Source organism: Corvus moneduloides, chromosome 11, assembly GCF_009650955.1.
Source record: "Corvus moneduloides isolate bCorMon1 chromosome 11, bCorMon1.pri, whole genome shotgun sequence".
Classification (NCBI taxonomy): Eukaryota; Metazoa; Chordata; class Aves; order Passeriformes; family Corvidae; genus Corvus; species Corvus moneduloides.
In genome coordinates this window covers 12,892,271-12,905,025 of record NC_045486.1, presented here as the reverse complement: position 1 = coordinate 12,905,025, position 12,755 = coordinate 12,892,271, and the positions used below count along the sequence as shown (strand labels likewise).

The 12,755-nt window shown below is 59.0% G+C and overlaps 1 protein-coding gene across 3 annotated transcripts in view; it reads left to right on the top strand.

Moving 5' to 3' along the window:
* The first annotated feature begins 265 nt into the window (after positions 1-265).
* The window catches only part of CELSR3 (cadherin EGF LAG seven-pass G-type receptor 3), a 31,360-nt gene continuing 18,870 nt past the window's right edge, over positions 266-12,755 (top strand). For 2 of the 3 annotated variants that reach the window (XM_032121053.1, XM_032121052.1), the window contains exons 1-5: positions 558-3,386; positions 8,966-9,598; positions 11,195-11,417; positions 11,796-11,911; positions 12,281-12,369. In XM_032121053.1, the coding sequence (XP_031976944.1) occupies positions 740-3,386; positions 8,966-9,598; positions 11,195-11,417; positions 11,796-11,911; positions 12,281-12,369 (3,708 nt within the window). In that variant the 5' untranslated portion in view covers positions 558-739. Of the gene's footprint in view, positions 3,387-8,965; positions 9,599-11,194; positions 11,418-11,795; positions 11,912-12,280; positions 12,370-12,755 lie in introns of all 3 variants that reach the window. The other variant, XM_032121051.1, reaches the window with a different exon arrangement.

Sequence of the window (12,755 nt, the reverse complement as noted above, 5' to 3'; positions counted from 1 at the left end):
AGCCCCCGAGGCGCGGAGCAGCCGCCACAGCCCGCCCGGCCGCGCTCAAGATGGCGGCGCGGGGCGGGCGGGGGCGCGGCGGGGCGGGGCGGCGGGAGCCATGTTGGGGCTGCGGGAGGAGCCGCCGCCACCCCCGGCAGCAGCAGCGGCAGCGGCGGCGGCGGCGCGGGGCGGTGGGGCGGGGGGCGGCCATCGCCGGCGCTAGCGGGGGTGGCGCCGAGCCCACCGCCGTGCGCCCGGGCCGGGCGGCGGCCGCCGAGGTACCATGGCGGCGGCGGAGGAGCCGGTGGCCGCCCCGAGCCGCTGCTGCTGCCGCCGCCACCGGGGGCCGCCGCCGCCACTCCTGCTGGTGCTGCTGCCGCTCCTGCTGCTCCCTTTGTTCCCCCCCGGGCTGGGGGCCACCGCGCCGCCGCCGGGTTGGGGGCCGCCGGCCCGCCGGGGCTGTCCCGCCGCCGTGCCGTGCCGGGCGGCGGCCGTGCCCCCGGGGCTGCCCCCGGCGCCGCGCCGCCGGTCCCCGCCGCGCTGCCCGCCCCGCGCCGCCCCGCCGCGCCCGCTGCCCTTGTCCCCGGCGCCGGCCCCGGGGCGGCGGGGCCGGCGCGCAGCCCCGAACCGCCACCCGCTGTTCCCCCAGTACAACTACCAGGCGGAGGTGGCGGAGAACCAGCCGGCGGGGACGGCGGTGGTGGCGGTGGCGGCCCAGGACCCCGACGGGGGCGAGGCGGGGCGGCTGGTGTACTCCATGGACGCGCTGATGAACAGCCGCTCGCGGGATCTCTTCAGCATCGACCCGCGGGCCGGGCTCATCTCCACCACCCAGCCCCTGGACCGGGAGAGCATGGACCTGCACTACTTCCGAGTGACGGCCACTGACCACGGGGCACCCCGGCTCTCTGCCACCACCATGGTGGCCATCACTGTTGCTGACCGCAACGACCACGACCCGGTCTTCGAGCAGGGCGAGTACCGGGAGACCATCCGGGAGAACGTGGAGGAGGGATACCCCATTCTGCAGCTACGGGCCACCGATGTTGACTCCCCGCCCAATGCCAACATCCGCTACCGCTTTGTCAATGAACGGGCTGCCTACGACGTCTTTGAGATCGATCCCCGCTCCGGCCTCATCACCACCAGCGGGCCGGTGGACAGGGAGAAGATGGAGAAGTATTCCCTGGTGGTGGAAGCCAATGACCAGGGCAGGGAGCCGGGACCCCGCTCTGCCACCGTCAAGGTCTACATCACAGTTCTTGATGAGAATGACAACATCCCTCAGTTCAGCGAGAAGCGTTACATTGTCCAAGTGAGGGAGGACATACGGCCCCACACCGAGATCCTGCGCGTCACCGCCACGGATCTGGACAAGGACAACAACGCGCTGGTGCACTACAACATCATCAGTGGGAACAGTCGGGGCCAGTTCTCCATCGACAGTGTAACTGGGGAAATACAGGTGGTGGCCCCACTGGATTTTGAGGTGGAGCGGGAGTACACCCTGAGGATCCGGGCTCAGGATGCGGGGCGTCCTCCTCTTTCTAACAACACTGGCATGGTGAGCATCCAGGTGGTGGACATCAATGACCATGCCCCCATTTTTGTCAGTACCCCTTTTCAAATCTCCGTCCTGGAGAATGCTCCCCTTGGCCACTCTGTTATCCACATCCAGGCCGTGGATGCAGACTATGGCGAGAACTCGCGCCTGGAGTACAAACTGACAGGGGTCTCGGCTGACACACCCTTTGTGGTGAACAGTGCCACTGGATGGATCACGGTCAGTGGGCCCCTGGACCGGGAATCAGTCGAGCACTATTTTTTTGGGGTAGAGGCTCGTGACCATGGTTCTCCATCTTTATCTGCCTCAGCCAGCGTCACCATTACTGTCATGGATGTCAATGACAACCGCCCTGAGTTCACCCAGAAGGAATACTTCATACGCCTGAACGAGGATGCAGCTGTGGGGACCAGCGTCCTCAGCGTCACGGCAATCGACCGGGATATTAACAGTGCCATCACCTACCAGATCACAGGAGGCAACACACGGAACCGCTTCTCCATCAGCACGCAAGGTGGGCTGGGGCTCATCACTCTGTCTCTGCCGCTGGACTACAAGCAGGAGAGGCGCTACGTGCTCACTGTGACAGCCTCTGATCGCACCCTGCGTGACAACTGCCATGTTCACATCAACATCACCGATGCCAACACGCACCGGCCTGTGTTCCAGAGTGCCCACTACTCTGTGAGCATCAATGAGGACCGGCCTGTAGGCAGCACCGTGGTGGTGATCAGTGCCACGGACGATGACGTGGGGGAAAATGCCCGCATCACATACTACTTGGAAGACAACGTCCCTCAGTTTCGTATTGATCCAGACTCTGGGGCCATCACTCTCCAGGCAGAACTGGACTATGAGGACCAGGTCACGTATACATTGGCTATCACTGCCAAGGACAATGGGATCCCCCAGAAGGCGGACACCACATATGTTGAAATCATGGTGAATGATGTTAATGACAATGCCCCACAGTTCGTCAGCCCTCATTACCAGGGCATGATCTCTGAGGATGCACCTCCCTTCACCAGCGTGCTCCAGATCTCTGCCACCGACCGGGATGCCCACACCAATGGGCGAGTGCAGTACACCTTCCAGAATGGGGAGGATGGGGATGGAGACTTCACCATAGAGCCCACCTCGGGGATTATTCGCACTGTGCGCAGGCTGGACCGCGAGAACGTTCCTGTCTATGAACTGACTGCCTACGCTGTGGACAGGGGCATCCCTCCTCAGCGAACTCCTGTCCACATCCAGGTTACCATTCAGGATGTGAACGACAATGCCCCTGTCTTTCCTGCTGAAGAGTTTGAGGTCTTGGTAAAAGAGAACAGCATCGTAGGTTCTGTGGTGGCCCAAATCACGGCTGTCGACCCGGATGAGGGACCCAATGCCCAGATCATGTACCAAATTGTGGAAGGCAACATCCCTGAGATATTCCAGATGGACATCTTTTCTGGGGAGCTCACAGCCTTGATAGACTTGGATTATGAGACAAAACCTGAGTATGTGATTGTAGTGCAGGCCACCTCTGCCCCTCTTGTCAGCAGAGCCACAGTCCACATTAAACTCATTGACCAGAATGACAACAGCCCTGTTCTGAAGAACTTCCAAATCCTGTTCAATAACTACGTGTCCAATAAGTCCAACACCTTCCCCTCGGGGGTCATAGGGAAGGTCCCAGCATATGACCCAGATGCATCTGACCGCCTCTTCTACACCTTTGAGCGGGGAAACGAACTGCACTTGTTGATTGTAAATCAATCGAGCGGGGAGCTGAGGCTGAGCCGTAAGCTGGACAACAACCGTCCGCTTGTGGCCTCCATGCTGGTGACTGTCACAGGTAGGGAGTGTAAATCATTAAACCTTCGGTGCAGTACCTTTGGGGGGGCTCTGCGAGGTCCCTCTGGGACAGCCCATTGTGCTTCGGGGTTTGGGTTGGGGACTGGTAACAAGATCTGGATTGGGAGTCCCTTCTAGTCGGGGAATACTACTGGAGTGGTGTGAAGGGTGGCATGGGAGGCAGGCTGCCGAGCAGCGCTCCGTAAAGGCTGGAAATGGTCTGCAAGAACAAAGCATCGTTACTGAGCCGTGAGATCGCTTCTGGCTGCTAGTGAGGCACCTTTGGAGGTGCTGTGGCCAGCCGGGCTGTGTTGTGTGCCATAGGGTGCTGGCCTGGGAAGGAGACAGTTCCCAGGATGGCCAGCTGGTACACTGCTTTGCTCCCAAGCCCAGGTGGCTCTTCTCTCTGCCGGGACCGAGCGCTTCCCTGGCTCCGCGTGGGAGGGAGGGAGGGATTGAGCTCAGTGCAGAAGGAGCCCTTTTAAACACCCATCTGCCAGTAGCAAACAGCTCAGTCTAGATCCTGGCTGTGGCACCTGCCAACACCTGCGCTTTGTGGGGTGGCTTCTAAAGTCTGGTACCACCTTTCTGCAGCCAACTTAGTGTTGCAGGGGACAGCTGTGATAAACCTGAGCACAGTGCCTGGAACTCGAGCACGGTGTGTGTTGCTGGAGTATCCAAATGCAGATGTTAGCAGTAGCTAGGGGTGGCTTTGTGGAGTGTTGGGGTCCCCTCTAGCCCAGCTGAGGACAGGACAAAGATGGACCTAGGGGCTTGCCTGTGAGCAAGCAGGCTTTGGACCTGGAGCTCCCAGAGCCTGAGCTTTGCCTTCACCATCAGCCTTTCTTAGCTGGCGGATGCATGATCTGAAATGGAGGCATCTGTCCATCGCTGAACCGTGGAGCGGCTCTGGGGGAGGGAGAGCAAGAGCCTTCTCTGGAGGGGCCAAGGACTGAATTGCCAGGAGTGCCTGGGGAGCCGTACTCTGAACTGTGATGCTCCCCTGACCATCGGCTACCAGCTGCCTTCCCTTTTAGCTCTCTCGATCTGGCTTATTCTGTGAGAGCAGGATTTCTTTCAAAATATAGAGCGAGGGCTTTAAAAGGATACCTGTTCAAGGCAATCTGGCATGAGCAGCACCAGCCTGCCAGTGGGCTGGGGCTCCGTGGGGGCTAATTGTAGCCGCAGGGCTGGCCGAGAGCGGCTGCAGGCGCACACATGCCCATCGCTGGAGGTGAGGGGTGGTTTTGACCTTTCCAGCTTCTGCCCCAGTGTGTTTATGCAAGGCCTGCCTCCTCACACACTTAACCCTGCACAAAGACAGGAGACAATCACGTCCTGAAGTCCTGTATCGAGCCGCCTCGCGGCAAGGGGGCCCTTGCAATTAGAATGTCGTCATCTTCCAGCGGGAAGGGAGAATGGGAGAGGTGTGCTCACGAAGGAGGGGAGAAGATGGAAGGGGATGAGCCGTTCTGGCAAGGGAAGTGAGACACTGGAAAACGGGCCTTTTGTTGGCTTTGATATTGGCTGTGGAGGTGGAAGTCTAGTTTGGTTTTTCGGTCTTTGTTGTTGGAAGCCCCCCGCCCAGCTGGCAGCTCTGCCGGCCCCATGCTGTCGCTGCGTGCAGAGGGAGGGTGGGTTTGCAGAGCTGGCAGCCAGGACATTCAGACCCGGCTGCATTGTCTGCCCCGGACACTGCGCCGTGCCAGAGCACCTTCCTGCTGCTGGAAGGCAGCAGTAGCACCTATGTGGGTGCCCCAAGGGTCAGCATCCTAGGAGGGAGTGGCTTCTCTGTCTTTATGGTCCATTTGAGGGAGGCTGAATCCCCCCTAAAACACAGAGCAAGCGGCCTTTTTGCCTGCTTGTGAGCTGTGTGTATTCTTAGCTCAGCCCCTTGTAGGAGGCAGGAGACTTGGGCCATCACAAACCCAGTGCCTTTCCAGCGGGGCTGATAGCCTGGAAACTGACCCCAGCTTCTCATAGGCGTGTGGACACCTCTGGCTGCTAAAATGTGCTCTTGGCTGCTGAGGATGCAGGACAGTGGGATGGAAGGGCTGTGTCCCTGGCCAGCAGCACTGTGAAATCAGGGCAGTGTAAGAGACTGACATCATGTTGACTTTAAACCATTTCAGACTGGTTTCTCTGGGCTTGGTGGCAAGGGGGGAGGCTCAGCTGCAGAATGGCATTCATCCTCTGTGCTGGGTAATGGGAGCCTGATATACTTTCAAGATCTCTTAACTGGTAAAGTATTATCAAAATGTTGAGAGGTCTGCCAAAGCCTTTCAGCAGTGGTGAGGAATGTTCACTGTACCCATACCTGTCTCTTTTCCTGACTTCTCTGTCTGGACTTGTTTTATTGCTCCTCACCTGCAAGCATGAGAGCCACCCTGTCTGTCCCCACAGCGCCCTTGCTGTCTCTGGGGTGGCCATTGCAGTTTTAATAGTGGCTTTTGCTCTCTTGGACACTGTTGCTGCCACCCAGAAGAGGACGTAGATCTTTTCTTTAGCTTTGTTGCTTTTGAAGCTGGTAATTGTCGGTCTTGGAATTACAAACACAATGGTCCAATGCTGTCCAGCACAAGGGTTAGAGCCCCTTGTCCGTTTTCCTTGCTCCATTCCCTGTAGCCATGTTTCTAGGACTCCTCACTCTGCTGCATGAATATTCACCAGGCACCAGCTCTCCAGCCACAGGATTTAATCAGAAAGGCTGAGCATTCGTGATTAAAACACCTCCCGTGGGGGGTCAGTGCCTCCAGCCAGCTTTGGGCTTTCTTCTGGTAGCTTTATTTTTTTTCTTTCCCCATTTGCAGCAGGTCATTCTCTTAACCATCTGCTTCCCTTTGCACGGAGCTGGGGGGGGAGACAGCCTTGGGTGTGATGCTGAGGTGGGACAGTGTTACAGGGGAGCTTACTGAGGAGGGCTGTGGGGCTGGGCCTGGCTCCACATTGCTGTGGGGAACTGGGAAGTGGATGCTTGGCTTTCCTGCCGTGGGCTGGGCAATGCCAAAGGCATCAGGTAACCTCCAGCTCACTTTCTTCCCCAGGCACAGGGTCCTTGCTCTTGTGAGGCATTGCTGGCCTCCAGCCTGCCCCAGGACTCAGCATTGTGTCAGCCAAGGCCTAATAACAGCCATAAATCAGGCAGATGCCTGCCTGGCTATTGCTGGGCACTGAGCAGCCCTTGGGGAGAGTGAGAGCTGTCCCCAGGGCCTCGTGGCTGCTTCTGGGTGAGCTATGAGCTCAGGAGAGGAGAGGGGAGGGAGCTGGGCTCATGCTGAGCTCATGCTTGCCTTGACCAGAGAGGCCAACTGCGAGGAGGGGACAAAGGGAGAGGAGAGGGAGCTGGGAAATGACCCAGCTGTGTGCTGAGAAGGGAGTTGGTGGCAAAGTGATGGCATCCTGGGGTACTGTCTCACCAGTTGGTTCCCCAGGGAGGGATGCCAGGCTGATGGTGGCTTGGGGAGCATGTTATGCCAAGTGTGGCTTTGTGGCTTTCCTCTCACTCCTGCCTCTCAAGGTCTGGGTGGTCTCAGTACCCTGTGAGCCTCTTGCAGAGAGAATGTGCCTTGGGGAATGCAGGTGATGATGCCAGTTCCTTGCCCTGAGCCCAGGCAGGCACAGATCCCCTGGCATGTCCAGCCAGGTGCTGGATGGGGCTGTTTTGTTGCTGCTGCTTGTGCTGCCCTCTGTGCCAGAGCAGGCAGGGTGTCACACAGAAGGGTGCTTTCTCATCTTGCTTCCATGTGGGGTGGGAGTAGTTTGACTTCAGAGAGAAGCAACCCCCCTTTCCTGCGGGAGATTAGCTCCTGGGTGACTGCACTGGCGTGCTGCTCCCCCAGCCTGGAGCCAGCCTTATCTCCAGAGCACCAGTCCCGGCGCGCAGGCTGCTGCTTGCGCGGGAATTTGCAGGGTCACCAGAAAGCTTTCACCTTCTGAAGAGTAGAAGAGAGAGGTGGAAGAAAGGGAGATGTTTCAATTTGTAAATCCTCCTGCACTGCAAACTTCAAACAAGGCTGAGGGAAATCAAAAGGCTTTGCAGCGCAGCAGCCATGGGAAGAGAAGAACAGTAAAGGCAGTTTTGTAAATAAGGCTTGGAGCTGGGGCATGGATGAGGGATGAGTGGCTGGCATTTGCACACCTGGTCCTCATCAGGGCTGGGGCTGACAGGGTGCCAGGAAACCTGCTGCTCCTCACGCCTCGTTGCACCGGGTTGGAGGAGGTGAAGCACATAGGGGAGGTTACAGCAAGGCTTGGGATCCAGGATTAGTCATGGGAGCCACTGCTGAGATGTGCTGATGTAAATGTTGTCTTGGTATGATGATGGAGAGCCAGTTTTCCGAGGAAGCGTGGAGGTTTGAGGCTCTCAGGTGAATGTGGGATGGGAGATGGGAACAACAGGTGACAGCTGTGTGCCGCTAATGCCCATGGGGCACCAGCGTTGGGGTGCTGGCAGTGGGCTGGAAGATGGAATGCCTCATTTCAAGAGCAGTGAGGTTCCTGATGAGCCCTGTCGAGCATTTCTGGGGCCACCAAGGTTGGCACAGTCTTGCTTTGTCATGCTGAAGTCTGGGTCTGCCTGCTGGAGCCTGTGCTGGAAGCCCAGAAGGAGGGGACTGAGAGGAGGCATCCTCCTGGGGGTCAGCAGACAGGCTTTTCCCAGCTGGTTGCCCCAGCCAAAGCTGCTAGCAGAGGTGTCTGGGGTATCCTGGGATATCAGAATCCATTGGGTCTCTGGGAGTTGGGTAGGTGGGGTGAGGCAGGGGCCCATGATCACAGATCTGCTGGAAGCTGCACCATTGCCCATTTGGGCTGTGCTGTGTTGCCTGTGCCCCTGCAGCCTGAGCTGCTGGCTGGGAGTGCACCTGATGTGCGGTGGGTGTGCTGCTGCTGCTGGCAAAGGTCCTGGGAGAGAGCAGGCAGGCATGCTCCGAGTGTCCCTGCATGTTCCTCTGCTCCTGCCTGGGAAATTGCTCATGTGGTGTGGGATCCCAAAGGGAAGGAGTTTGTTTCCAAGGAAAATAGAGATTAAAGAGAATTAAACAAACCAGAGATGGGCTGAGAGGAGATGCGGAGCAGATGGTGAGAAGGGGGGAAGCAGGGAGACCAGCACAAAAGCCTGGGAAAGCCTGGAGGAGAGAGGAAGGAAATGGCAGGAAGAGAGCGCAGGAAAAGGCAGCATGGGGGAGGCAGCCAGGGCGCAGCAGGGAAGCAACACACCCCAGGCCCTGGCATCAGCTCCTGTGTTCACCAAACCTCCTGCTGGGACTTCCTTCTGTTCCTGAGCACCTTTGTTCCTGAGAGCTCAGTTTGCTGCCAAAATTCAGGACAAGGAGAAAACCTGAGAGTTCTCTCAGTGCAGAGCTTGATGGGAGGGAGAAGGTGCAGCCACACTGGCCACTCCCCCTCCATCCCAGGTGGCCCCCTGCTAGCCTCTGGGGCTGTGGCTCCAAGCTTCCTTAGCCAAGGACTCAGACCTGTTGGGGGCCACGCTGGGGTGCAGGGCTCTGCCCTGGGGTGGGAGGGAGGAGACCCTCCAAGCAGCAGGCAGAGACCTGCAGTGTGTTCCTGTTCCCCCAACAGACGGGATCCACAGCGTGACAGCTCAGTGCGTCTTGCGGGTGATCATCATCACAGAGGACATGCTGGCCAACAGCATTACGGTGCGGCTGGAGAACATGTGGCAGGAGCGGTTCCTCTCCCCACTGCTGTCCACCTTCCTGGAAGGAGTGGCCACCGTGCTTGCGACGCCCAAGGAGGACATCTTCATTTTCAACATCCAGAACGACACAGACGTGGGTGGTACGGTGCTCAACGTCAGTTTCTCGGCCCTGGCGCCGCGGGGCGGGCGCTACTTCAGCTCAGAGGAGCTGCAGGAGCAGCTGTACATGAAGCGCATGGTGCTGACGGGCGCCTCCATGCTGGAGGTGCTGCCCTTCGACGACAACGTGTGCCTGCGGGAGCCCTGCCAGAACTACATGAAGTGCATCTCCGTCCTCAAGTTCGACAGCTCCGCCCCCTTCATCGCCTCCCACTCCACCCTCTTTCGGCCCATCCACCCCATCGCTGGCCTGCGGTGCCGCTGTCCCCAGGGCTTCACCGGGGACTACTGCGAAACGGAGATCAACCTGTGCTACTCCAACCCCTGCCTGAACGGGGGGATCTGCACCCGCAAGGAGGGGGGATACACCTGCGTTTGCCGCCAGCACTTCAGCGGTGAGTGCTGGGCTGGGGCCCTGGGGGACAGGTGGGTGGGTCCCTTGGCCTTGCTGTCACCATGGCAGGTGCTCTTCCCAGCTGGGCAGTGGGTGTCAGAGCATCTCTGTGTCCGCAGAGGTCCGGCTCTGCTCCCAGCTCTCCGTGTTTCCATGGTGCTGCATGTGCAAGGCTGGGGTTGCCATAGAAATCTGTCTTGTAGGGAGTTGGCATGGAGGACTCTTGGGGACCCTGGTCATCATTTCCCTCCCCTTTACACAGAGCAGAAGGACTACGGCTGTGCTAGGCTGGGGCACAGGAGGTTTCTTGGCTGTGCCCCATGCTAGGGAGGGTGATGGGCTCTGGGACCATTGGAGTCTGTCTGCTGGTTTCAGCCTGTGCCAGTCTTCAGCTGGTCTGGCAGAGGTGTGGAGCCACACTGGCCCCGTGTGCAGTGGCTAAGCTGCAACCCACCCAGAACAGAAGGGGAGGCTGGGCCTAGGTGCCCCACCAGGCAGGATCTGATCCAGGCAGATCTGGTCCTAGCTGGGGGGGCTGGGGGGGGAATTCACAGTCCAGCCAGTGTCTTGTTGCCACAAGTTTCCAACAGGCTGTGCAGAACTGGCAACTGGGGGGTGAGGGGAGGTGGCCTGTGGCTACTGAGGAGGGATCCCCTGCCTTGCTCTCGGTGCCGGGAGGGAGCATGGCAGCAGATGGCTGCCTGGAGCTCTCCTGTTGGTGGCTCCTGGTGAGATAAGCAGAGTCAGTGGTAATTAACCCCCAGCATCTGAAGCGTGAACAGCCATTAGCAGAAGGGTTAATGAGCTCATTTGCCTGTCACTTCATGCTGTCTCCTCATCCTCCTTGTGTATCACGGAGCAAGTAATGGGAGCAGGGCCTGGGGTGTAGGACTGCAGCTGAGTGGTTCTTTGGGTGCTGTGGGGATAGCACAGGAAAAGGGGCTGACAGAGGCCCTGCACTGCACTGTTGAGCGGCGTGGCGTATCCCTGTTACCCATGCCAGCAAGGTGCAAGGGTATTTGTTGTCCTCATGTGTCTGTTTCCCACTTGGCTTTTGCTCCTGCATGCAATGTTTGGAGACTCATGGTACTACTTCTGTGGCTATTGATGGGAGCTCAGTGGCACTAGGCTGTCCCCACATCCCAGAGACAGGACTGAGATGCCTGTCCCAGGTCCATGTGGTGGCACGGCACCAAGAAGCACTCTCAGCATTACCAGGACTTCCCTGGCTTGCTTCTCCATCCTTAGGCATGTGCAGCCCCACTGTGGCCAGTGCCCTTCTGTCCCATTCCCATGCCGTACTGGATCCAGCCAGAGCTGGCATCAGAGCTCCTGGCCCCTTCAGCCAGAGCTGGCATCACATCCAGCCCAGTGGCTCGTGCAGGGCTGGCAGTGGTTGCTAGCTCACTGGCTACTGTGGGGAGCACCTGGGTGACACTTGGGTTGTCATATCCTTTGCTGGCCACCAGCTGCTCCACAGACGCCTTCCCCTCAGCTGCATTGTCCTGAATCCAGGCTGAGGTCTGCATTCCCAAGCCAAGGAGCACATGGGTGGCTGCTGTGTATGCGTCCCAAGCCTGTGGCCTTGCTCCCGCAGGCGAGAACTGTGAAGTGGACAGCCGCGCGGGGCGGTGCGTGCCCGGCGTGTGCCGCAACGGCGGCACCTGCACCAACGGCGCCGACGGCGGCTTCCGCTGCCAGTGCCCGGCGGGCGGCTTTGAGACGCCCTTCTGCGAGGTGTCCACGCGCTCCTTCCCACCGCGATCCTTCATCATGTTCCGGGGCCTGCGCCAGCGCTTCCACCTCACCCTTGCCCTCTCGTGAGTTCTCTCTTTCTTCTGCTGCACGCCGGCATCCTTGGTTCACCTGGCCCTGCTCTGGTGGCTGTCGTGCACAGCACGCTGGGCCAGTCCAGGAACTGCCTGATGCTCTCCAGACCCCTGTGTTACTGACTGCTTCCCCATGGGGCTGCCCTGGCACCTTTAGCCAAAGGGCTCTGAATCTGCACTGGCATCAGCTTGTCCCTTCCTGCGGTTCCTCTGCCCTTTGCTGCTGCCAGCTCACTGCCTCCATGCCAGGCCCCCATGCTCAGATCTTAGCATTGCCATGCTGGGATACTGATGCATGCGGTGGGAGAGAGGGGATCTCCACGTGCTCCTTGCGCACACCCTGCCCTCCTTCTTCCTCCCTTGCCCCAGGTTCAGCACTGTGGAGCCCAGCGGCCTCCTGCTCTACAATGGGCGCTTGAACGAGAGGCACGACTTCCTGGCAGTGGAGATCATCCAGGGACAGGTCCAGTTGAAATACTCCACAGGTATGCTTGGCCCTGCCTGTCGGGGGATTTGTGTCATGGGAGCTGTGAAAAGGCCTGTGCTGAGTGGGGAGAGCAGAGTGCTGCCCTGGATGGAGCCTGTGCTAAGGGAAGCAGGGTTGAGAAGTGTTGGTGAGCATCAATGGATAGCACAGGGGATGAGCTGTGTGTCTCAGGACTCTCCCCAGGCTTAGGAGTGTGGTTTGTGAGCAGGACAAACCCTGTTGGTGTCTCTTCTGCTGTTCTGTCCTGTTGTGTCACTATGAGCTTCACAAGGCCATCAGCAGCACAGTGGCCTCGGTGCCCAGGAAGGGTGGGAACGTCTGAGGGCTCTCTGGCTTCCCTCAGCCTGCCATCATTCCTTCTCCTCAGGAGAGTCCAGCACGGTGGTGAGCCCCTACCTGCCGGGGGGTGTGAGTGATGGGCAGTGGCACACGCTGCAGCTCCACTACTACAACAAGGTACGTGTGCCCCAGCTGTCCCCAACACTCATGGCTCTCTCTCCCCACAAGTGAGCAGCTCTGACTCTCCTGTTTTCTGGCTGTGTCCCATAGCTGGGGCTCTGGAGAGAAGGTAGAGGAGGTTTTCAGCCCTCAGGGATGGATGCAGTGGAGCAGACAGCTGGGTACAGGGACAGATTGACACTCAGGCCCTCACTTGGAGGCTGCAGGAATGCGCTCCATGCGGTATCCTTGCCCATGTCCCTCTCTGGAGCTGTTTGCTGGGCTCGGCTGGAGGTTTCCCTCCTGCATTGCTCATGCTTCCAGGAGCACAGCTGAGCCTGAGTCATGCTCAGGCCTTTCCTTGCTGTTGTGTGAACCCTTGGGTGCTTTGGTCTGGGGCATGT